Genomic DNA, 27,882 nt, shown 5'->3' with positions numbered 1-27,882 from the left:
TTTTTGTAATTTGCTTCTAGACATTATACAAATATAAATTAATAGATTATATCTGTATATCTCTGTATCATCTCAGTGCAATCTAACCGAGATTTGGAAAACATCAATTCACGTTTACAAGTTTTTTAATACACCTTGCCATTTATTGAACTAGAAGATTAATAAAAACTGGAACAATTTTCGTATCATTCCAACAAATTCTTCAACTATTAAATCCAGTTTCTTTAAAGGAAGATTTCGGATATTTTTTTAATATAATTTATGTACAAATTAATGTTTTGAGTGATGTTAGGCTTGTGTTTCAATTGAAAAAGTGGTCTTTTTCAAGCATAATTTTATAACCCCAAAGTAAATTTGTGAAAACTTCTCAAATGAAGCCAACAGGTATATTATTTGTTAGCATTAGCTGATGTTCAGATCGTATCTTCTAGAATATTGCTGTTTGTATTCTAAAACCAAAGATATGAAGTTTAGTATGACCGTTGGTTAGTAACAACCATTTACATTCATTATTCAATGCATTTTTATCCAATTAATTAAGTGACTAGAATTGTCAGATTCCTTACTGCAGGTCTTTTGATCTGTCCGGACACTTGTTTTCATCAATCTTAACTCACCTCCAGGAAACAGTAAAATAGTGCTGAAAGTTGCGTTAAAATAAATATGGCAGTTTTCCATACATTCGTTTGATATGTTTGAGCCTTTGATTTTGCCCCTTGTTAGAGGATTTCCGTATTTGATTTTCTTCTTTTTAAAAAACGCCCCCCCCCCCCCAAGTTGTCGGTCATACCTAAGGTTAACCCCTTTAACCCCTTTAATTCACAAAATGTCAAATTTAAAAGTATCTGAATATATTTTTTTTTAAATTGCACTGCATGAATGCAATAAATAGCCCTGATCTTATAATGCTGTGTGTATGATTAGTTATTTTTTAAACATATCATCATTCCTTCTTGTTATGCAAATGTACCACCGGCAGGACCCACTGCTGCTCCAGCTGCAACACACTTTACAACTACACCTATAATGACACCAACCACAACTACACCAATAATAACACCCACTGCTATTGCTACAGTTGAAGTACTTGAATCACTATCATCAGCAGCTGAAAATATGGAAAAAGTTTCGTGCAATAATAGTATTTTAAATATGTTATGACATCATTACTGGCGTTCATCAGTAATAGTAATAGTAATGTTTATAACTCATAAAATTATTAACGATTCTAATAAAAAAATGAAAAAATACACTGGTGATATTTCGACCTGATTTCATACAACGCCTTAGTTAAGTTATTTTTATCACTGGCTTAGTATATTTCTAGGATTTTGATTGGTTAACGCACGTCGTTACAAAACCCATAGCCCCTGAGTGTTGCTAACCCATATCCCGGACGTTGTTACCCATTACATCGGGGGAAATTCACGTGCGTTCCTTACTTCCATGGTTGTTACTTATGAAATATCGAACTCTGTAGATTATTCATGATGTCTGTATAATTAGATACTTAATGCACTAACGATTTTATCTTATTGTGTCGATTATTTGCACTCATTTTAATAAATGCATCACTATTTTGCCACATTGTCAATGAATGGGACTACTGACCTAGCTATGCAAATGACCCATGTTGACGTCACACCGTTTATGATGTAACTCTCACAACTTTGAACGCCAAATTCGACCTATTTCACTTTCTCTGTCTTTAGATTAAAAACGTCTTATATTTGTCTACCTGTAGGGTTCTACCACAAGTTAGTACTCTACACCCCGTTAAAAATATGTCAAAGTCCCAAAAAGTTTAAAAAACGTTACTTTCACGGTAAACTTTGTGGTCGGATTTCTCTAAAAATTGCCAGATTTAGACTAAGACCCGGGATAAATTCGTTATCTACGTTCATATTCGTAGATATGGCTATTTCAATACCCTGAAGTATCTTAGAACACCATCAGGCGCAGCTTTGTGAAATCATGTTTTGACAGCCCAGTCCGTGAAATATTAAGAACATTTCTACAAATACGAACACTAAACATTTCAATGAGAACTAGTTGGTTTGGTGCGTAAATACTATTAAAACTAGTTTGTTTTTCCACGTTTAGAACACGCGTCTTATGTAGACGAAACGCGCGTCTGGCGTATTGAATTTTAATCCTGGTACCTTTGATAACTATTTATCCATCAAAAAATATGTACTTGTTTTTCTTAGTCTGACAGCTAATCATTGAAAATATAAAAACTAACAAGGAAGACGGCTCTTGGTTTGACAGCATGTATAATCAACAGAACGTTTAAAGGTAGGATAAGTAGGAAATTGCACTGCACGCTATGTCGTTCAATGATAATATTCTTTCACTCAAACACATTGTAAATAGTTATCAAAGGTACAAGGATTATAATTTAATGCGCCAGACGCGTGTTTTGTCTACATAAGACTCGTCAGTCGACGCTAAGATCAAAATAGTAAAGCCAAACTAGCCCGAAGTTGAAGAGCATTGATGACCCAAAATATGTCTGTCTCATTTGTCATCTAGCTATAAAGGAATTGACGGATAATTTGTCCATAAACATGCATCATGGTACTAATAACTATAGAAGTATTCGTGTTTTTCTACATTTTCCCTCACTCTGATATGTAAATTATCTAACTCACGAAACAAAAAGTTATAACAAGGCAATTACAAAAATCGCATACACGATATAACTACCGGAACTTTAAAATGCATATTTAAAAACACTATCAAGTTATATCCAAATACCTTGTACATGCACACGCACAAAAGCCTAATGAAAATTAATATATTTCCATGTATAGGTAGAGGAATACTTGGACAAGAGTTTTAATCCTCTTTGTCGTTTTTATGACGTGGTCGTATTCTACTGTTATACCTCTAAATAACTTTTTTGTCGTTTCAACACTCTTAGTTAATATCCAAATTTTATTACATTCACACCAATGCGAAGAACCCAAATTCCAAGACAGAATAGCACTGTCTGTTCTTGAATTATGCCCGTTTTTCACTCAGGAAATTTCAATTGTTTTCGTTACTGGACTGTTACTAAAGTTTGTCTAATCATAATTTTATAAAATTAATTCACAATGATAAGAAACACACACGTATACCGAGTTAAAATGTGTGTTTTGAATTATGCCACTTTTAACTAAGAAAATTGCAAAGCTTGAGATGGGGGATCCGATCTGTCAGACATATTCGTCCTTTGATTACTTTTACTGGTTATATTTTTTTCGATGTTTGTATATCAGAACAGACCAATGTCTTTATGATGTTTTTACCTGCACTCGTCAGTTTTTGGTTATAAAACAAATAGGACATTAACAACTATTTAAAATCAGACATTATGAAAACAACAAGACGATCTATGTCTTAAACACGAATATATGAACCAGATTAATCCCTCTGATCACGTAATGAGGTACTACCACGACATATCGAACAATATTTGACACGGCCTTACTTCTCATCATACATTATGATTAGAAGAAATGAGGAGCTATCATATGTTATGATCAGCAGTTCAGCATTAATTACTTACATGTTTAATTCGTCGTTTTCAACATAAAAAGTTGCCTGTACCAACTGACAGATATTATCCAAACGTTTGATGTGTTTCAGTTTTTGATATTCCCATTTGATTGGATACTTTCTCTTTTGAATTTTTTTTTAGTTCGGTATTTTTGTGATTTTACCTTTTGCACGTCTCTTATAATGTACAAAATAGATTAATGCATAGTAATCATAAAAGAATATTAAGGTTCAGTATATTCTTGTCTTTCTCGGCACTATGTCATTATGTAACAGTCCAAAAATTGAGATTGATAGTATAATATGTACTTACATGTCTGACAGCTTGTCCCTGAATAACCATCAGGGCACTCACAACTGTAGGAATAAACGTTATTTGTACAGGTCCCATTGTTCTGACATGGTGTTGATATACATTGGTCTATATCTAAAAAATGAAATATCTGCTAAATGAACCGAACAAACTAGACAGTCAAACACTTATAACATATCGCACCTGGTGACATACAAAGATAATTTGCACCTTTTGTTTTTTTCTCAACACAAATTACTGGCCTGGTGTTCTTTTTTATATTTAAATGCAGGATAATTATAAAAACAATCATGTTAAACTCATATTGCTATTACAATTATCTTTGAACGTGGACATATTTTTTTTAATGTGCTATTACATATATTCGATGGTCTAACCTGTGATTGAAAATCATGATTTGTTTTGTATATACATTGTTCTATGTGAACGAAACCATCGTTTGAAAGCAAATAAGAAATTGAACATTACTACATCAGGAAATCCTTAACAATAAAAGTCCAATTCGAATTTAAAATTCGAATTTCAAGTTTTGTTTTTTTACAATAAACCATTATAAAAAATGGTGGCATGACTGCCAATGAGACAACTCTCGCTCTAAGTCACAGTTTGTTAACTTAACAATTGTAGGTCAAAGTACGGTCGTCAACACAGAGCCTAGGTTCATACCGAACATTAAGCTATAGAGGGATAAAAAAATGGACTAGTGTAAAAACATCCAAATAGTAGAAACAACGACATGAACTGTTATCATTTTGTTATATGGTTGTATTTGGATTGAGGCTTTATTCACGACCCTTGAGATTTAATTTAGACTTGCATTTTAAAATTGTCAATTGTATATGCATATATGTGTATGTGTTCTTTCGTGAGTGAGAGTGTGTATTTATACCTTAAAGTAGTTCCAACTTACTAGGAAGAGGATCTGTTGCAGTTCCGTAAAATGTCATCGACCAAGAACTGACAGTAACTGAAATATATTGAATAAAAATACTATAGGAAAATCGTTCAAGTGGCATTTTAAAGGTTGACTGCGATGTAAACATACACATTCCTTGTCGGTAGACTATGCTAAGACTAAATGATCATCATTCGAAAAAGATAAAAGAAGTTACCCAATCAATCTCAAGAATGATTTGTTTAGATATAGGAAGATGTGGTATGTGTGACAAATAACAATTTATAAAAGTAAACAATTATAGGTCAATGTACGGCCTTCAACACGGAGTTTTGGGTCACACAGAACAACAAGCTATAAAGGGCACCACGAATACTTGTGTAAAACCATTCAAACAAGAAAACCAACGGTCTGATCTATATAAAAAAAAACGAGAAACAAGAAACACGTATGAATTACATAATTTGTTTTTAACATAACATTCATTCTAAAACTCCGCGTCAATTTGTATTTTTAACAATATTCTTCGTTTCTAGCCAATACCAACATACTTGCTACTGAACTAATGATATCCTCGGGAACATATAGTCCACTTTCAGATGTACCGACCCTTAGGTATTAAGAACATTAATGTACTTATTGTATTGCAAAAGTTTGTAGTATAGTATAGTGAGATTTACAAATGGTACCGTATGTAAGTTTGAAACAGCGAAAGATTTTAATCAGACAGAGGATATCAAAGGGGCATTCGATTGGTATAATTCGGAGAGAAAACAACTATTCTGCAATGGCAAAATACGATAAATTATAAATTGTATCAAGTCGATAAAACCCAGTATGCTATAGAAAACTATTGTCATAAATTTCTGATAACGGGAATGGCCCAAATGTTGAATCCTTCGTGTTACAATGTAATATTGATATATACTACCCGTTTCCAGAGACGCATTTTAATTTTAATTTAAAGCATTGCTTGCTATTTGAAGAACATTATTTTGTCAACGCTATTGGATTTTCAGGACAACATACAGAGGAAGATACTAATAGTTAAGGTTGTGTAGAATCAGTCTTGATAAGTATGAGCTTTTAAAAGAAATGTACCCAAAGATTAAATGTTTTACTGCAACTTTTATGCCATTATTTAACCTGTATTTTTTCTGATCCATTCTATCATCTATGTGTATTTGTATTGACCTTTTATATTATGGTAGGCATTTTTTTTTTATATTTTATTTTATTATTTGAATGATACACTATGTTTGTTTATGTTTTGGTCTTTGATTTGTTTTAATTCCCATGCTGAATGAACAGCGCCTTAGAGAATTTTTTTATTTTTATATAGGGCGCTCTATACACTTTCATTATTATTATTATTATTATCTATGAACATGATGAACATTTAGGAAATAGTTTCAATCAAAGGTTTTTATTTTCCTTATTGACATCGATAGCGATCCTTAAAAATCATTTGTTTATGGCTGACTATGCGATATTAGTTTTGATCATTGTCGAGGGCCGTGTGGTGATCTTTCGTTGTTAACATTCATGTTATTTGGTCTTTGGTGGATAATTGTCTCATTGGGAATCATATTCCATCTTTTTATATGTGAATCTTATAAATTGATTAATTTTAATAGCTGAGGTTAAATGACCCGAATACTTTTATTCTTGATAAATGACTCGATTTCTCATATCCTTGTTAAATGATTCGATAACTAATATTCTATTTAATTGCCCCATTAATTACATTCTTGTTTATGTCGACCCAACTGTTCATATTCTTATTAGAAGAACCGATTAATTATATTCACGTTATGAATATCGACATAAATTTTGATTATAATTTGTGCAAAATAAATGTTTACTTTCAAGACTTTATTACACCATTCATTTTTATACTGTATTTTTTTGTGTCTTATAATATGCTGTTACATCGTTTTATATTTATATTTTCTTGTTAACACCATTTGCATATTGTGGTATTCTTGCTTGTCAACACAGTGTTCCTCAATAATGTCATGCAGCCATTGCGGGATATAACAAAATTTGGAGATCAATCACGTGAAAATCAACTTAATATAACAAAAAAATACCGTTTCGTATTTAAACAAAAACAATCACAATAACTCACCGACTGAGTTGCCGCCGTATGATCTAAACTTCAAGGTCCATTGTCCAATGGGACTTTCCCTCCAAAAATGAACTGACATAAATGTCCATGATAATGAACCAGATGAGGAAAAATAAATCGCGTCATCATATCTATAGTGCATTAAATGACTTTCTGTTCCTGAAGGTGATACTAGGTTAAATACAGTCACACCTCGGTATTGAGTGTAAGAGAAAGATATATCAATTGTAACATGTTCTAAATACGATATTGAGGAACAGTCAGAACTTGAGATAGATTTACTGTCTGTTCTGAATGATGAACCACCCGATGTTGATCTGTAAAAACAATAATATTAGGCATTTTATGTGTCTTTAGCTGTATTTGGTAAAACTTTTAGGAATTTTGGTCCTCAATGCTCTTCAACTTCGTACTTTGTTTGGCATTTTTTTTTTTTTTTTTTTTTACTTTTTTTGGATTCGAGCGTCACTGATGAGTCGTTTGTAGACGAAACGCGCGTCTGGCGTATAAATTTAGTCCTGGTAAATGAAAAACCAAAATTCATTAAACCAACTGACAAAACTTAAAGTAGTGCAAGCAACAGTGACTAACGTTCCCTTGTAAATCAATATTTTTATCGGTCAATCGAATAGAAGAAAAAAATTTAAAAAATCAGCATAGAGAAGGTTGGCGAAGTATCGAAACAGTTTTATCTGTGTTGCATAGTTCTCTCATTGGGTATTACATTGTATCACCACAACTTTCATTTTATGCATATATTACATATTTGCGATACATGGTAAATACTTTAAAACATTCATGGGATTTGAATATTGAGAATTGCAAGATGAACGAGAGAAAACGGGTATCGTAGGAGTGGTAAAAGGCATACTGGTCAGGCTTTAGAAAAAAACACCTTTTTACCATAATTGTTAGAGGTGAGGGAGATAGAACAAATATCACTATAGTTGTATACAGGTACTTCGTAGAAAACATACTACCACAGCTAACTGCAAACATTCGGATGACAAAAAGACCAAACAGAAGGGAAATATCCACTGCTATTACCTCACAGTTCAAGAAATATAAAAACTAGAAACTGCAATCACATTGTCCCGACCTGAACAATGATACCAAGTGGACATGCATAACTCATTAGTCAATATAAACAATAGCACAACAGAAAGAAAACTAAAGTTAGCAAAAAGACAACACGTTCACAAATCACAACATAGACAACTATTGCATGAGCAAGACGAATATAATAGCGATCTAGTGTGCATGGAACGGTGCACATATCCTGATTGTAATCTGTCATGTTGCTCTAATGATTTAGTCATTACACAAGCCTAGTTTGATTATGCAGCAATCAAGGGAAAGCTGATAGAACTATGGTTACCAAAGTAGGTAAATAACCGTTGTCATCTGTGACACAGATATTTCACATCGAACTATCACCTTTTAACTGAATCCGTTTTTAAGAACGGTTTCGACTTTACTCCTTGGATCTTATGGTCCGTATTGAAACCATGCCATTAAACAATAGATCTAGAATAAAGTATAAACTAATACATGAACAAACCTGCGTGATTTTTACTCCATATAGAAGCGCTGCTTTGTTGTAGTCACAAGAAAAGAAAAGTCACTTATGGGTTAGACGAAATCCCTTTTCTAAGGGGAGCAGGAAAGGGGAACGTAAGTAACTATTACGAAGCATGGTATATCGTTACATTTCAATAACTATCCAATAGATGTGACCTATTATGAATCATACGTCGTAAATCACAGAGATCAATTCAATTAAGTAACGTAATTGTTGTTATTCCGAAATATAACTTAACTTCACGTCACATAAAATCAAGTCAGGAATATGACAGTTGTCATCCATTCGTTTTATGTGTTTGGACTTTTGATTTTTCCTTTTGATTTTGGACTTTCCTTTTTGAATTTTCCTCGGAGTTCAGTATTTTTGTGTTTTTACTTTTTATTGCATAGGCTAAATATCATGTTGAGTTTTAACTTTCAGTATGTGATCGGTGAAGGGGACGATAAGTCACATGTCATGAACAGTTAATATGGTAGACGTCAAGTACCAAACTTTTATAAAAATTACCAACAAAAGCTCATATCAGTTCTGAAGACTCAAGTTATGCAACTAAGAGCTATGAAACTATTACGAAGCATGGTATATCGTTACATTTCAATAACTATCCAATAGATGTGACCTATTATGAATCATACGTCGTAAATCACAGAGATCAATTCAATTAAGTAACGTAAGTGTTGTAATTCCAAAATATAATTTAACTTCATGTCACATAAAACCTTAACAACAGTCTTTCCTGTAATCGGAAGAGCGAAACATGGCATGTAGCGCTTACGGATATTTAAGTATCATTACGCAAATAAAAGATGTATTTTGATTTACTTTGAAATACGAAGCAGAAAGGATGTATTATTTCAATAAAATATATTTTCAAATATATTCTTAAAATTTAATTCTCCGTTCACACTAGTGGGCATATGAATTAATCAAAGTTAAAAATGCTTGCAAATCCTTTAAGTCACTATATATATTTTTTCCAACTGGTTGTGATTATTATGAATCATAATTAATATAACCAATGAAGTCAATGGTAACTTAACGTCACGATTATTAGTCTGTAACAATGCACAAAAGAGACGATACCATTACATCAGCTGCGTATTTATACTTGGTTTTTTCTTTTTGATGAGCATATTATTTTTCCGTATTTGCATTTCTTCGCTAAATTGGTCGTCCGTTTGTAAAATAAGAAGACATAATATTTCGGTTTTTTTAGGTAGCGCATAATTTCATGTGTTTTCTAAGGTAACATGTAATCATCGTTATTTCGGGATGTTGGATTATTGCCGATGAAATTTAAATGTTTGGCGTATTGAGTTTCGAACGTTAGCCTTCCTAACAGAAGGAGGTAAATATTTTGACTATCTATATATATTTCAATTATATAAACGGAATATTTTCACTGTTAATGCTTTTGGTTCTTAATTCGGCTCTGATACTAGATCTTATTTTCTGTATCATTTTTTTTGTGTGCAGATGATCAGGAATTACATACTGTAAATGTGAATTAAACTATCAAAATCTGATACTAGGCTTTGGACACATTTCCAAAAAATATAAACATACTACAGTCATAGATAATTTAAACAAAGACGTCGATTTTTTTTCGAACAATTGAAACACAATTCAATGTATTTATACTTCTTTTTTTATATAAATATCATAATATTTGTTTCAGGTCACATGTTAACCATTTTAATGGATGTTGTACTTTTTAGATCATTACCCACAAAAGATGTTTTTGTAATTGTAGCAGATTTTTGCAGGTGAATTTATGTTTGGACATTTGTTCATGTAGTAAAGATTTACCCAGATCCAGTGAATGTTGCTGTTGTGCATGTTTGTTGTGTCGGAACATTTGTCCAACTTGCAGCCTGAGTTACCATACCTTCAGCATTCATCAAACCAAACCCAAGCACTTGACTATCTGTATCAGAAAAGAGAGTTACTGATTACACATGTTACAACTTTAGTACATTGTCCAGATATAGATTTAGGATACAATAAGTTAAATCATGTTTACCCATCACTACCGAGTAAAAGGAGGCATAGAGTATAATATCAGCATTGAATATGATATTAGGAACTTATATTTATCTCGGAAGTGTATTTTTTTTTACGGTTGTCATTAACCATAACAGCATATGTCTCTTGCGTTAGAAAAGGTTTACCTCATTTATATCTTTCTAATGGAAAGTTTTTATTTCTTACCTGGCTTTAACAATACGTTTTTGTCTTGTTTTTGGTTTATCTATTTTTTTTTAAAGATTAAATAAGGTTTTGATTTTCTAAATCTTTCGCTTATAACACACATTTGTTATCGAAGATAAGCTCATCAAGGAATTGCTCGTTGGTGCAGTTGTAATGGAATCGTTAATTTGACCAGTAAATGGTGACTAGGTCAACTCTTATATTTTCTATTGGAAAAACAACAGATAGAATGAAAAAAACGGAATGACAATGCACGAAATAAGGAAATACCCAATACGTCAGTTCTTTTCAGTTGAAATTATTTTTAAAAATAAAGGAAAAAAAAACAAGCACTATAATATGCATGTAACAATCAATTCAATTTACAAAAGCTATGAGTAATGTAATTTAGTAATTAAAAATTACGAAACTTGACTTCTAAACGTCTCTTAGTCTAAGATTTGAATCTTTATGATAAACATAACAGTCATACTGTGTTATTCAACCATACGAGTATATGTATCTTGGGTACTTGTCCGGCGTTAACTATGATTTATCCTGCAATTAAGTGTCTTAATTTACAGATGCAGCTATACCGATATCGCTATGTTGTATCAGTAAACTATACAAATATCGATGTAAAGCTCCGCCCACTGCTGAACTACGTTTGTGTATTGCTGTTGACGAGTGTTGTATGAACATGTGTGACCTCAGATGTGTATTGCAGTAGCATTCAATTGACCTATTGTTTGACCTTATACGAACTAACGATTACTTTTATACGTTCTCGATGTTTTCAAACATTTCTTTAGAGCAATAAGATTTAAACCAATTTTCTAATAACAGACAAACATGAAAAGCAGTATGTTCTACGACGACAATCATCGATTTCAAAACTTGAATGTGTATATGTGTAACAAAATCAACCATGTCAATTTAAGCATACATGTGAAGTGAATGTCAAGTTCAGTTCAAGGTTCTGAAGTGTAGGACAACACGTACACTTCTGTTTCAGATTGAACAATGTTTTGTTATGTATTTTCACTGTTGGAATTATTTGTTATGTTAACATAGATAATTATTCACCTTGAGGAATGAATTATTGTTTACCATTCGAAATTGTTTTTTTGCGAACACGTCTGCAGCTGAATGTGTGATTTTAATATTACTGCCTGGGCCTCAATGGATTTTAAATCGAAAATAAATGCAGTGTGTCTTTCAAAGCATAAACAATATACAGAGTTAATTGAAGGATAAAGACAATAACTGTTTAGTGTCTTTTAATATCAGCTGTAATTGTACTTGGATCGAAACAGGAAAAATTGCTCGCTAAAGCTCGCATTACACTTGTTTCTTCGCCTCGTACAAATACAGCTGATATTTAAAGACACTAAACAGTTATTGTCTATTTAATCTTACAGTCAAATTGTATTGCTTATATCATATGAAGTCAGGAATATGACAGTTGTTGTCCATTCGTTTAGTGTTATGTTACATTATAGTTCGCTTCTGTGTGTCTTACATTTCGGTGTTGTGTCTCTGTTGTGTCGTAGTTCTCTTATATTTGATACGTTTCCCTCATGTTTAGTTTGTAACCCGGTTTTGTTTTTTCTCTATCGATTTATGAATTTTGAACATCGGTATACTACTGTTGCCTTTATTTGTCATTTGATTTTGCCATTTGATTAGGGACTTTCCGGGTGGAATGCTCATCGGTGTTCAGTATTTTTGTGATTTTATTTTTTATCTTAGTAGATGCCTATTCATAGAATAAATGATTATACGTTAAGATAAACGGTGATATTCAATTCTTGCTAATAATAATAGTCTTAAATTTCTTTACCATGTTAACAGATATACACCAGTAAATAATCAAATGTGAGGGTCTCATTGTGTCATTCAATCCGTACAATTAAGCGATTCTTAGTTCCTTAATTAGCAGATATTAACAATTATAAGTCATTCGTTTAAGTCATATTGTTTCATATATACCATGCAGGTGTTGAAGGCTGGTTACTTTTATAAATTGTTACTTGGATAATGAGTTGTTTCACTGGCACTCGTACAACATCTTCCTAGATCTAGGAAATTGATTTCTTGTCTCTCAGAAGACCATTATATGATGATCTAAATGAGTGCTAGTTTCTAAGCCGCCGTTTTTGTATTTTCCATTTTACAACACCGTAATGCAATCTATGACATGTATTCAAGACAGTACATACATTCTTTTCCCGCTCCATTTGTTGCCCAGCTGGAATATGAATCTGTAAAACCATTTCTGGATGACGTCAAAACAATCATGTGCTGGATATCTCTCCATGTGAGTGCAGAGCTAAAACAGAAATACATATGAAGAGTTCTACATTGATTGTGTGTCAAAAGCATGTAACCTAAAAAAAGAATTACAGATTAAGTAAAATAAAGGCAACAGTAGTATACCGCTGTTCAAAATTCATAAATCGATAGAGAGAAAAACAAATCCGGGTTACAAATTAAAACTTAGGGAAACGTATCAAATATAAGAGAACTACGACACAACAAAGGTTTATTAAGAAGATAATTGTGAACTTTAAAACGAATTTTGAAGTGTCAAATGGCCTTTTCATAGTCTTCTTTTGCATAATACATTATCAAATTGATATATGTTAAATTGACTCACTTTGCTTGAAGGGCTAACGCAATGATACCAGAAGCTATAGGTGTTGAAAACGAAGTACCCTGCATACGATCACTTGTACATCCGGAAGAAGTTGTAGTTGACGTCTACAGAATGATAAAAATATAGTTAGAGACTTTATGATTAATTTGGTATGCACAACAAGTTACTATATTGCTATTTTCAGAACATGAGTCGGTCAGGAATTGTAATGTTATTTCGCAGTAAATATGTGCATTATGTATATGAAAATAGAAGTCCTGCTTCTTTTTGATTCAAAGGCACAATATTTTGAATAAAAACACCCCGATAAAACTGTCCAGAACGATGTTGCTAGTTTATAATAGGATTTTTATAAATTAGTATTGACCATTGAGGACTTTTATTGTAAAGATCATTTAACATATTGGTCAATTTGTTCTTGTTACCAATTTTGAGCATATCTATACCAATATATTATAACTTTTACCAAATATCTGTCGTTGCTACTCCCACCGTAGGTTGCCACTAATGCAGCAGCACAGACTTCGGAGTACCATGCATTCTTTCCTTCTTCTACACTTGTTACGCCTATAGTATAAATGCTATTTGTATATCCGTCTCCATTACAATTATCGGTTGTTTCTCCATTGCCTGCTGCCCATGTATAAATAACACCTTTGCCACCTCTACCCTGTTGATAGAAATAACAAACATAGAAAAACAAAACTCATAGTTTACCCTAGAATAAAAAGAATAAACAATCTTAAGTGTATGAATACATTGAAGACTTGGTATGTATAATAAGATATGAAGTACTTTGATGTTATCTTCCAGTAAAATTTAATGTAAAAAATTAGTTTTAACAGTAATGTTTACAAAATTTATTCGTTTTTTACATAAACAAAACTATGATATTGGTCATCAGTATTTACAAACACGAATGATATTTTCATTATCTATAATAATGTCTTATTGCCGATGATATCTTATTTATTGAGCACGTTTTTATGGTGTTTCAAAAAAAATAAAAAAATTACTGAAACAGATTCAAACTGCAATACATTGCTTTAATAATAGGAACTACGCTGGATCAGTAATTTTTATCAAACTATTTTCGTCAATATTATATATTTTCCCTATATTCAATTATTTTCGATGAAATTTTATTTTCCTTATAACAATTTAATTAAATTTATTTACGGGGTCATGTTCATGTTCCTCTTATATCTATTATGTCAGAAAAGAAGCATAATGGACAACATCGAATATTTTTGAATTCTTTCTTAATATGTTCGATTCCTTTAATAATTGGTTAAATTTTATTTGCAAATGCAACAATTGTGATCGACTGCGGAAACCCTGTTTATTGTGCATACATTAGTAGTTCCTTCTTGAAGGGCGCTTTGAGTGAGTGAACCCGGTCCAGAAAATCCATATCCATCTGTTGGACCCCAGCTGTTTGAATAAATATCTACACCACCATTTAGATAATGAGTAAGTGCCTGTGCTTCTTGCGAATCTGTCAATCCGCTAGTACCGAGAATTCGGACACCTTAAATGGAAGGTAAACTCGTAATATACGGTGGCAATTAAACTGGCCTTAAAACAATTCAATTGTATTTTATATAGCTGAAGATTAGACAGATTAGATTAATGCTTGATGTAAACAATAGTATGCATATATCTAAGCTGAAAATATTGTTGTTGTGACGTCAAATCTAACTGATTATACTATAGAATGCTTTTAGTAATTAGAAAAAAAAACAGACATTGTAAAGATGTAACGAATATTTTTGTACTTAACACTTCAGTGACCAGGTAAACACTATCACTACACCTACTATATGATTAAATTCAAACCGCTCGATTGAACAGTAAAAAAACTTCAGTCAGCTGGGTACTGCAGTTGTTTATCATCTTAATAACGCGTTAAAGTGTTCTGTATTTTTTCGTGGTAATTTACTACTTTTACTGTTAACTCTTAAAAAGTTTATTTTTGTTGTATCAGTTTGACGTGGCGCGGAACTTACACATCGAATCATTTTCTATTTTTTTTTTTTTTTTTTTATTTTTTATGATTTTTATACAACTGTCTTTTTAATTTAATTGTATTAATCGGTAGTATGTTAATGTTGTCGTGTTCCAATTGCATATTGAAGGCAATTTTACATTCTTTGAAAGCTATTTTGTGGGTTGTTAAAATAGTTGATATTATTTTAAGTCAGTTTTATAACACATGCAAATTTTAGTTTCTTGTGTATAATTCGGAGTTTAGTATGACGTCCATTATCACTGTACTATTATGCATATTTTAGGGGCCAGCTGAAGGACACCTACGGGTGCGGGAATTCTCGCTACATTGAAGACCCATTGGTTGCCTTCGGCTGTTGTTTGCTCTATGGTCGGGTGGTTGTCGCTTTGACATATTCACCATTTCCTTTCTCAATTTTAATAGTTATAAAAAGTCATGTTACAACTCATAATTACCAATTAAAGTAGACTCATGTGCTACTCCTACTGTGCATATGTTGTTATCCTTTACTGCAGCTATAAAACCGGCTACTTTCGTACCATGACTACAATAATGTCAGAGCATTAACACTGAGGTAAACAAAAATCATTTTACACATGGTTTTAACGATCAAGTCCATCTTCGAATTTTATTAATCGTACAATTATCTTTGATTGTCAAAGTTACGTAACAACTAATGTCCTACGTGTAACTATTCAGTTTAATATTTGAGTAAATACCAAATGAATTACAAGCCTTGAATCTTCTTAAATCTGTAAAAGTTGAAAATCATATATGGTCTACGAGCTCTGTAATGTTGCAATCTTTCTGAGCCTCACATCCCATTCGATTCAAACATGGTGATATTCTCTTTTACATTTTTATGCAACTATTTTTCATATATTACAAGTATATGTATACGATATTAACATCTAGAATAGATAGCTTATTTGTCCTACCTGTCGTCGGCAGAATCTGGTGTCGGATCATTATCCGTACTCTGATAGTCATAATCGTTAACTGTATCCTGAAATAAAAACACAAAATCACGTCCCTGCAGAAATATTAATTGTTGTTATACATATAGATAGATATATATACACACAGACGTGAACCTTTATTAGTGATTGGTGATTTAATGTACAGCTGATAGATTTTTGATCATTTTCAAGACAAGGTCGAACAAAATATCTTTATGTTTTTACAAAACAACAGAATGACTGGTTATTCATAGACTATTCTTTATCTTTATTTGACTACAAAGTTTTATATACCACATTTGAATTTAGATCAGTATGGTCGGTCTGTAAACCGTCGTCCAGGACAGCAACTTTTATTCCACTTCCAGAATACCCAGCATTCCAAGCTTCATTGACCTTCATTGAAGGTGATACTGCATCATTCTGTAAAATATTGAATTAAATTAAACCAAATGAATAATGCTGTCGAGTTAATTATTATTTAGGACACGATTATAATCTCAATTGTCTGTTAGTGCGTTCAGCACAACTAATTTAAATATAGATACTATTCGTAAATGTTCCGTTAAATGCAAGATACATAAAAGAAGATGACAGCGAGATAATCAAAAATAATTAGCCTACAGATAACACAATGACCTACAAAAAAGACAAAAAGACTAAGTGCAAAATCAATACGGCACTGTTACACGTTTACCTGAAGATTTTGTCGTCCTTAAATTAGAAACAAATGTTTACATGTCAATATCATCATTATTGAATACAATAAATGGGATGAGGTCGATAGTCTTAAAGATTTCTTTATATAAATTGATGAGGTTGAACAAACGAACAGCGTCGATATGTTAAATGGGGAAGTTTTAAATTAAATTTTAATGTTATAATTAACACTGCCATTAAAGCGGGAGTTTTTGCATGCCACATAACCAGGTTCAACCCACCATTTTGTCATAAAATGCCCTGTACCAAGGCAGGAAAATGGCCATTGTTACATTATAGTTCGTTTCTCTGTGTGTTACGTTTCGGTGTTGTGTCTCTTTTGTGTCGTAGTTCTCTTATATTTGATACGTTTCCCCCAGTTTTAGTTTGTAACCCGGATTTGTTTTTTTCTCTATCGATTTATGAATTTTGAACAGAGGAATACTACTGTTGCCTTTATTAAATGGATTGAATGAGATGGGTTTTAACTATGAAAAGAAGTAAACCGTAAAAATAAGGTATCGTGTGTGATAACATTGTGTGAGGGAATTCGACGTTTGATGTACCACTGTTCACTCCAGTGCAATTTATGACAATACCACTGCATCAATCAGAATTATTTTTTTTGCAGTGTTTTAAAAAATGATTTTGCTTTGTTGTCGCGTATTATTTGTGAAACATTCAATGTTTTAAAAAGGCGAATTTTCTTTATAAAGTCAATGATTATGTTGACTTTTGAAGGCCAAACTTTCTACAGCCTTAAATACGCTAATGAAAGATCCAAAAACTATACCAATACATAACGACATGATTATGAAATTATAACAAATCTATTGGTTAACAAATTTTTACTCGTTATTGCAAAATAATGAACTTAATATATCTGACATTTTCTCCCTACCCAGTTTACCCCTATACATTTTTATGATGTGGACTGGTCATTGTTATTGAATCGTAGGCAATTTGATTGGATTAAGTTGTTATTAGTTTACCTTCAAACTTGTTTGTGTTTTTCATACATGACTATTGATTAATTTGAACGTGCATGAATGTGACCGGTAACTAAAATGACCTTCAAACTGGACACTGGACGAGTCAATATTATGTTTTATCAATGAAAGTTAAGGTATGAAAGGTAAGAATTGCCACTTATTCGATTTTCACAAAATTTTTGGAATATACAGTTGGAAAGGTTATTTTTTAAAAGCCTATTGTGAAGAGTAAAGAGAAAGTTTACAAATAATACGTTTTGTTCCATTAAACAAGTCATTTTCGTAAGAGAAATACCGAAATATATTTTACGCACGACTACGGCAGGTAAAATTATTATTTATCATAATAAAAAAAAGCATTTTTCAGTCTCATTGGAATATGTTGAGTACAATTAATCCCAAACTTAAGAAGTAAGTAACTAAAGTCAAAATATGTCCGATCTGCCTATTTCTGCACATCAAAAGTCAATACGATCGTTTTAAAGTCAATTTCGTCTACCTCACAAAATCTTGTTAGGCACTATAGTACATTTTAAATATATTTTATTCATCTGAAATTTCAAAACAGTTTACTTGAAATTGATCCCCGATTTTGTGTTTTTCTTATAGTTAAACCAGTAAGCAATTAACCTTTCACAATGAAATGTCATCATGTCATAACCATGATAACGGAGTAAGCTCTACAATGAAATATCATCATGTCATAATCATGATAACGGAGTAAGCTCTACAATGAAATGTCATCATGTCATAACCATGATAACGAAGTAAGCTCTACAATTATTTATCTTACCAAGTGCCACAGATTAGACCATTGTGTGTCTGCTGTCTTCGGTACTCGGAGGAATCTTTTTTCTTGATTAACAAAATCCAACTAAAAAGTGAATAATACAGCACTATATATACTTAAACAAGTTCATATCTTATTTTTATTGGTAACAATCAAAAATATATTAAAGTACAAACAAATATGTCTGACAAGAGTATACTAACATAAGAATAAAGGTCATGATTAACATCGTTATGTAGACGATCTCAATCAGTTAAATTAGTATCGTATCTATTGACATAGATCTATGTTGACACAGTCATACGATTTCATATTATATACTTTGACACGTCGTTCTTTTCATATTTAAAAATATATATTATTCAATATAAACATTACATATATATTTCATAACAATAAGTTATTTTTATTGGCCATCATCGACCTCAAGTCATTCTGAAATTGACATTAATTTCAAAATAAATCATAACATTCTTGATGACACGAGATTTCACAATAAACATGATAAAGTACATAGGCAAATGCAAGAACAACTGTATAGAAATCATGTTTAAATAAAGATCCAACAATCTGATTTGAGTATAGCTTAGCTCCGATGTTACTGGATGTCTTATTGTACTTTGAGTTGCTAAAACTTAAAGCATGACGTAAATGTAAATAATTGTGTTTAAAATTAAAATACAAAATTCTTTTACAAAATGTTGTATTTTTCTTTGACTTTTAAATAGTCTTGATAAAAATTGATGTGTACACTGTTTTGGCTTTTTTTTTTATCTTTAAACATCAACATGTAAAACATAACAACTTTTTTGACTTCTTAAGAGACAAAGATCAAAGAAAAGAGTAAAACAAATTTATTGGACAAATAAGAAAAAAAGAGAAACAACTGCCTTTGACAATTAAAAATACAGAAGTCAAGACCGTAACCAGAGGTCTATATTACAGTTTTTATTTGCGTCATTCATAAAATTAATATACCTCTAAATCAAGTTTTAAGTTCTTAATGTCGGAGTCTTCTGTCTGCTTGCTGGTTTTACGTGTGCGCTGTGTTTCATTTATTTCAAATACAAAGTACTCATGTGTTCCTATCTGAAACTATAAAAGAAAACATATGTTCCGTTAAAACGACTCATTGAACAGCATTGTAATTGAAATCCATTTGAATTAAAACCAGCTGGCTATAAAACCACTATAAACCCACTATTTTCTCTTCAAACAAATTTTCTCCTATTTTTCGGACTTCCCCTTTTTGAATTTACCTTGGACTTTGGTATTTTTTGTAAATCATTGCCTCGTCAGTTTGTCTGTCCGTCTGTTACATTTTCCGTAATACGTCAGATACAGTACGCATTCAGGAATTTAAAGAAGAATAGACTTTACATACGGTTGTTACATCCTTGGTTTCAATTATCGTTTGTTTTGCCCAAACGCAGAAAAGAGATTTAAATGAAAATTGTTGGCCTTATAAATGTGAATGTTTTCTTAACTACTGTACTATTAAATTGCACAATGTATAAGTTGATATATTCCAAATTTCTCATAATCATGCGTTTCATTAAATCAGATAACATGTGTATTGTTATGACATCAATGGTATCCTTACAATGAAGGTCTGTTGTTATTATACTTTAACCCACTTTGTATGAAATAAGACAAAAGAAAACAAGTAATGAAAATTATGAAGACAAGTAATAGGAGAAAAGAACTAAATTTATTATAATTAATGACTAAACTTTTGGGAGATATTCTTATTGTAAAAATCGATTCATGAAAATAAATTTGAATTTTGGCACTATGCACTTCTTGAATAACTTCTCCAATTAAAATTCATAATAATTATCACATGTATAAAGATTCAATTACATAAAGAAATACGTAGTATGGAACAATAAGACAAAAACACATAAAACATGATGTATCGATAGGACACGAACAGGTTTTGTATGGCATTGAATTGTAAATCGTTAGTAGTTTTAGTATTGAAACATTACTGTGTTAACTGTTTTTTCTTTGTCGAATTAAAGCATTTCCCTTCGTTTTGCGTTTTAGCGGAACAGTTTCAACCTTTTCCTTTGTCGAAAACAAATTTAATATGAATATTTCCAAATATAAAAAAGAAGATGTGTATAATAGGCAATGAGGCAACTGTCCACAAGAGACAAAAAATGACACAGACATTAACAATTATAGGTCACCGTACGGCCTTCAACAATGTGCAAAGCCCATACCGCATAGTCAGCTATAACAGGCCCCGATATGACAATGTAAAACAATTCAAACGAGAAAAATAACGGCCTTATCTATATAACTAGAGGCCCTCAAGAGCCTGTGTCGCTCACTTTGGTCTATGTGCATATTAAACAAAGGACACAGATGGATTCATGACAAAATTGTGTTTTGGTGATGGTAATATGTTCGTAGATAATGGCCCACCCCTGTGACGCCATATTACTTTACTGATCACTCTTGCTGTTAACAATATATCTATCTATAATGAAAATTGTTAAAAATTGACTATAAGGGCAATAACTCCTTAAGGGGTCAATTGACCATTTTGCTCATCATGACTTATTAGTAAATCATACTTTCTTGTACATTATTATGTCACCCGATCGACAATGTCGGGTGACATATTGCTTTTCCTCTGTTTCTTTTTCTGTATTATTATTATTATTATACTTCCACCTAATTTTGTCCGCCAGCTTTCTCAGAGCCAAAAGTACCAATCCGAATGGTGGTGCACTATAACAAGGAACCCTGACTCCCCAGAGTCTGTGAAACTTTGGAACTAAAAAATGGCTGCCATCACCATGGAAACGGAAAAATGGTGAAAAAATATAATTTTGGAGTTCCTTGAATTGTTTGAGAATGCTTAACCTTAAAATCTTTAGATTTTAATACAATGTAGGTGCCCAATATATACTGCTTTGGGATGATTTTGGCAATCATTGGAACTGCTATGTTGCCATGGATACTACACCAAAAATTTCAAAAATATGAAAATGCTCCAAATTTTTTGAAATTTTAGCATAACGATGAGCAACTTTGGTAGATGTGGAATTTGGCGTTGGAATTTCCAAAATGTCTGCCGTTTCCATGGAAACAATGCAAAAAAGTCAAAATGCTCCAAAAACTTCAGCATTTGGTGAATAACTTTGGTATGCTTTAACTTAAAATCATCAAATTTTTATACAATATAGTTGTCCACTATATACAGGTTTTGAATGATTATGACATTCATTGGAACTACTCTGTTACCATGGATACAGGATCAAATATTTCAAAAATTTCAAAATGCTGCAAAATTGATGAACTTTAATATTATTGTTAACTACCAAGTCTGGATGAGACTTTTGACTTTGGAATTTCCAAAATGGCCACCGTTGCCATGGAAACTGCAAAAAAGTCAAAATTCTCAAAATGCTTTGAACTTAATAAAACTTGATATTATTGTTAACTGACAAGTAATAATGAGGCTTTTGACGTTGAAATTTTCAAAATGGCTGCCGTTGCCATGGAAACGGCAGAAATGTGAAATACTTTTAAGTGCTCAAAATATACTGAAAATTTACAGAAATATGAATAGCCATGCATATTTGCATTTACTGTTAAACAAGTTTGAAATGGATGCCACTTAGTGGCAATAGGGGGAAGGGTGACATCCGCTATTGCTTGCAATGGCAATTCTAGTTGTTGTTTACAGTTCATCTCTATCTATAAAAATATTGGAGATAATAACCAAAAACAGCAAAATTTCCTTAAAATTACCAGTTCAGGGGCATCAACCCAACAACCAGTTGTTCGATTCATCTGAAAATTTCAGAGCAGATAGATCTTGACTTTTTAAACAATTTTACCATTTGTCAGATTTCCACTTAATGCTCTGGTTTCAGAGTTATAAGCCAAAATCTACATTTTGCCCCTATGTTCTAATTTTAGCCATGGCGGCCATCTTGTTTGGCTGACCGGGTCACCGGACTCATTTTTTTAACTAGATACCCCAACAATGATGTGGCCAAGTTTGGTTAAATTTGGTCCATCAGTTTCAGAGGAGAAGATTTTTGTAAAAGTTAACAGACGACGACGGACGACGGACGCAAAGTGACGAGAAAAGCTCACTTGGCCCTTGCCAGGTGAGCTAAAAAAAATGAACGAAAAACAAATATGTAACACATAATCAAACGACAACCACTGAATTACAGGCTCCTGACTTCGGAGAGGCAGGTACATACATAAATAATGTGGCGGAGTTAAACATGTTAAAACTACTTATCGAATTGCATTGCTTTTAACGGAGACGATGGTTACGTATCCGTCTTCTAGAGTTATTATGTATATTATATAATTCTAAATTATACTAGGACGGACATGTATGCGCCTTTATGCAAAGGATTTTCTTTCGTTTTACCTTCAGTAGCAAACATTTACAATGATCATATACAATATTCCTTCAGTTTGAAAGACTTAAGGTAGCACAATACAAAGATTTTTTCACTCCGAACTCAGACAACTTTAAACTGATGTAATTCATTTCTTATAAATGAGGTACCAAAAGAAAGAAGAAAGATTAATCTTTTAACTGTGATAATTTTATTATGACATAATTATTATGTAATTAGTTGCTATATTGTGATGTCCACACTTGAATGAATTTAGCGTCTTTTTTATTCATAGCATCCCAAAATATTTTATAGACTCTTGTACAACACAGCTTGACCTCCAAAACCGTGTCTCAGATTTCAAAAAAACATCAATAGAACAAATTTTATACCCAATTGAATTTACTGGGCTCTTATGAATTGATGTTGCAAACTTCATTGAAGATTTATGAGAGAATGAAATACAATAGGAAAAATCTGAGACATGGTTTTGGAGGTCAAACTGTGTTGTGCAAGAATCTATAAAATATTTTGGAATGCTATGAATAACAAAGAAGCTAAATTCATTCAAGTATGGACATCATAATATGGCAACTAATTACATAACAATTAATTATGTAATAATTATGTCATAATGAAATTATCACAATTTAAAAGATTCATCCTTCTTCTTTCTTTTGGTACCTCATTTATAAAATTTAAAGAAAGTTGAGTGGAATTACATCAGTTTAAAGATGTCTGATTGGGGATGAAAAATCTTTGTATTGTGCTACCTTAAACGTGAATTCAATTAATATTTATCTGTTAAACCTAACAATTTTTTTCTTTTTAACTTATCACCATAATGACGACAGCGATTATCACTGTATTGTGGCCACACAATCAGAGTATGTTTATGATTTGAAGTGATTGTCCCATTATGGAATCAGTCATTGCTAAATCTTAAAAGAAAGACATTCTCAAACATTATTACTACTTGACTTATTTCTATCGTCTGAAGCATTTTCTGTGTTTGATTTCGTCAATAACCACAAAAAAAAACAAATAACTTAATCCCAAAGAAACGAGAACTTAGAAATTGAAAGGAGGGAGACCCAGGTTACAGTGTATTTAATACATTTCTGTTTATGTTTGTATGCAAAACTCCGCTTTATAATACAATATTTCGAAAGTTTGTAAATTGATTTATATGTTATAGTGAATAACTGTAAATTTTATAAATCACTATGGTTGCTTCCTAATAAATTTTCTGGTGGTTTGGAAAAAAAGTATGTTATATTACAGAAATAGCGACCTCCTATGTAAATCTAAAACGGGTTTAATTGAACAGAACGAAAGGAAACTAGGTGTATATTTAATCAAAATTTACCAGGTTATCGATGTGGTTTTTATTACTTTTCATTTTGTATAAGAAAAATGCATAATAATAATGAATGAGAAGAAGGGATATAAATAGTATATTTTTTAAACATTTATTTTAAACCTCCCCCTTTTGAATTAACAATGGATTTACGGTATTTATTTTTTTCTCTTTTTAATTTTTTTTTTCTAAGGAATACGCGTTTATTTATGTGATATAAATATTTTTCTTTATTACAATCTTCCTATTTTTTACTTTTGATAGTTGGATAGGTGAATCTTAGTTGTTGTCTTACGTGGATCAAACCTGAACGCAGATCATATCTACAACTGTTTCTTGATTAACAAAACCTCCATGTAACAATGAAATATGAATAAAAAAGTAAAACTACTCCAAAATAAGTTGATGCGTTTTCACAAAACAACGTACCATCCTTTGAAACGTATATCCATCATGTTTCTTTGTAAATCTTTCAACAAACCCTTCGGAATTGGTTGTGTTTATTACAACTTGACCTGTAAACTCGCCATCAAACACTGGAGCACTGTAATACATTTGTAAAAAACATAACATGAAAGGTATTAAATAAACGTGCATTATATATCCTGTGCTGGTTAAGTATAGTGATTTAAATGATCGTTATTGAAGTTTATGATATATATATTTTATGAATGACTGCATTTCTTAATATTTGTTAACAAAAAGGAAATACCCAAGCAATTAATTCTAAGGACAATGTTCAATGGTAGTTTGTCATGCGTATACATATGAATGAAATGCTATACGGCAATGAGATAGTAACCAAAATAAAACAAAAACAACAAAAAAAAGCAAAAACGGTTCAAATTTATAGGAAAAAAGCAAAACTAGACGATTTATATAAAACCAAACGGTGTTCAGTATATAAAAAATCACACATGCACACTGACCGTTACCTTTATAATATATTTGCTTCAAATTCCGGTGTGAGAAATTTACTTCGAATAAATCTAATGCAGACATCACAAAGTTTCTGATATTTCATTTTCACAATGAAGATTCTATTCACAAGTTTACGAAAAAGGAAGATTGTTCGTTTCTGATTGGTTATTTTCCTTTGTATTTTTGGACGGTAATGTTCTTGATGCCTGTTTATCTTACAGTATGTAATCAAATAATACTTTGTATAAACTGTTTCTTAAATTATGTCTATTTAATACATTTGTACTTTAGTAAAATTTATCATTTTTAATTGTTCTTATATTGATTTTCTTTTTAAAAATGTTACAGCATCACTTTGCCATATATGAACAGTTCTGAGGACTCGGTATCCTACATCGTCGTGATATTGTTCGCTTACATTTTGTCATCGCAAAAGGGCATGTGTTTCTCAGAAGTCTATTGGATTCGTTCTAATTGATGCATTTATTGTGGAGATCATGATTTATCTATTAAATGTAATTGCATATTTCATTTGATGGAAAAGTTGTTTGTCGAGCCCAAAAATTTAAAAAACAAATCTGGTGAACTTATCGATCCTTCGGATAAACTTACTCTGAAAGTCCTAGTTTGTGTCTTATATGTTTGTGTTTTGTAATTTTGTTTTTTGTTTTAAATGAAGCTGTAAGCTTTCTCGTTGAATGTTTTCACATGCTGAGGCCTTTTATTGACGACTATTTGGGATTGTTTTTGTTCTTATTTTTAACAGAAGGGGCCTCGGTGACCAAGTGGCCTAAGTATCTCTGCTACTGTAATCAATAGCCAGTCATCACTGAGGTTTTGCTTTAGAACCCAACCCTATCAGGTGCACGCGAATCCAATTGCAATTCACTAGGATTGTCAGTTTCCCTATCGAAGGTCGGTGGTTTTCTCCGGGAATGCAGCTTCCACCAGCATTAAAAACTGACGGCCAAAAAATAGCCAAACATAAAAGTTACCTATGATTGATTTTAATCACTTTATTTGAACTCTAGTTGATAGATGTCTCATTGCCAATTATACCATATCTCCTTATTTTATAATGATCCGTTACGTTCTTTAGATTTATGTCATCTATCAATGAAACCTTTTAACTTTTTCATTAGACACGTGCACGAAACAAGTTTTCCCCTCCAATAAATATGTCCTTCTTGATATAGCACTATAGTTCTGAAGTGGCGTTAGCAACCAATCAACCAATCAACAAAAATAACAAAGCTTTTTTCAATTGATATTGATATATATTCAATAATACTGTTCTGTATTGAGCCGAAATTTTACAAAAGTATGTTATTTACTTTACTGAACAAAATTGTACTCGTACATTGACGAACAATTAGGGTCATACGCAAATTACACTCTTCTGCATCTTCATGACGTATTGGAATAAAATATGTATATTTGGTATTGATGTACCCATATATTCAGCTTGTTCCAAAGATGTGCTTTGGGTAGTACATCCGGTGACGTTAAAGGCTATAAGCTGCGTTTGACGGGGTATTTGGTCTATCTTTTCAAATACATATGTTGTACAATAATAAATATGTTATCAATATATGCATGTACGTCTTTGTTACCTTTAGCCGTTTAATTTCATTTCGATTGAACTAGTATTGTTCTTATATATCTGTCAACTTCATCCAGATTCTTGTTCTTAAATGTCAAGTTTTTGTTCGTAAACGCGCATGTCATTTGTGATTCGTTTAAACGTGATAAAAGGTACATTTGCATTTACACTGATTGCACAGAGATATATTGTTGTGATTAGGTTCGCTTATGTCAAAAAATAGCAAGAATATCGTATAGGGCAAATAACTTCTCTTAGGTTGATATATTTTTTTTACTGTCCTCAAAGAGACAACTACAAACCAAAGCGTAGAAAACAGATGAAGGCAACCAATGGCTCTTCAACACTGCAAGAAAAAGCCCGTACCTGGAGGCGGCTTCTTCTCCGCCAAACAAAAATGTTTACTTGCTCAGCAGATATTGACGTCACACTTAATTCTACAAGATAAGAATGAACTGTAATGTAACCAAAACATGACCAACAAAGAACAACGGATTTGAAAGAAGTGAAAAAAGGCAGCAGAGTTAAGCATGTTTTGTGAGATCTCAACTCCCTCTGAATACATGTACCTCTAGCAAGTGTTAAAAATCTTTTTTATTTTTCATTTTTTATTAAGTTTTGTTAGATAATTCTAATTTGCAAAATATGTCGCAAAATACTGTTTATTTACGTGAAGATTTTTTTCTAAATAATACACAATGGTAGGTTGTGATATTAAATGATTTTCCATTATATTCATATGTTTAAGTTTTTTTTGTCATATCTATTATTAAACCATTTCAAATAATGTTACCTTAATTTCGTTTGGTCAAAAAATGTGTACTCTTCCATGGTGACAACCAAACTTCC

The 27,882-nt window shown here is 31.8% G+C and overlaps 1 protein-coding gene across 1 annotated transcript; it reads right to left on the bottom strand.

The window, feature by feature from the left end:
• Positions 1 to 775: 775 nt before the first annotated feature.
• LOC143069465 (proprotein convertase subtilisin/kexin type 6-like) lies at positions 776 to 25,129 on the bottom strand. Its single transcript, XM_076244114.1, has 15 exons — positions 24,939 to 25,129; positions 19,749 to 19,865; positions 18,774 to 18,854; positions 16,584 to 16,712; positions 16,269 to 16,336; positions 15,786 to 15,874; positions 14,675 to 14,850; positions 13,786 to 13,989; positions 13,320 to 13,423; positions 12,883 to 12,992; positions 10,280 to 10,397; positions 6,886 to 7,202; positions 4,770 to 4,826; positions 3,860 to 3,973; positions 776 to 1,108 (listed from the first exon to the last, which is right to left on the bottom strand). The coding sequence occupies exons 1-15, from the start codon at positions 25,104 to 25,106 to the stop codon at positions 957 to 959; spliced, it is 2,004 nt and encodes a 667-aa protein (XP_076100229.1). The 5' UTR covers positions 25,107 to 25,129; the 3' UTR covers positions 776 to 956.
• Between the last annotated feature and the right edge of the window lie 2,753 nt (positions 25,130 to 27,882).

Source organism: Mytilus galloprovincialis, chromosome 3 (assembly GCF_965363235.1).
Source record: "Mytilus galloprovincialis chromosome 3, xbMytGall1.hap1.1, whole genome shotgun sequence".
Taxonomy (NCBI): domain Eukaryota; kingdom Metazoa; phylum Mollusca; class Bivalvia; order Mytilida; family Mytilidae; genus Mytilus; species Mytilus galloprovincialis.
Note: the sequence above shows the minus strand (reverse complement) of the source record. Positions and strands in the feature narration are given on the sequence as shown.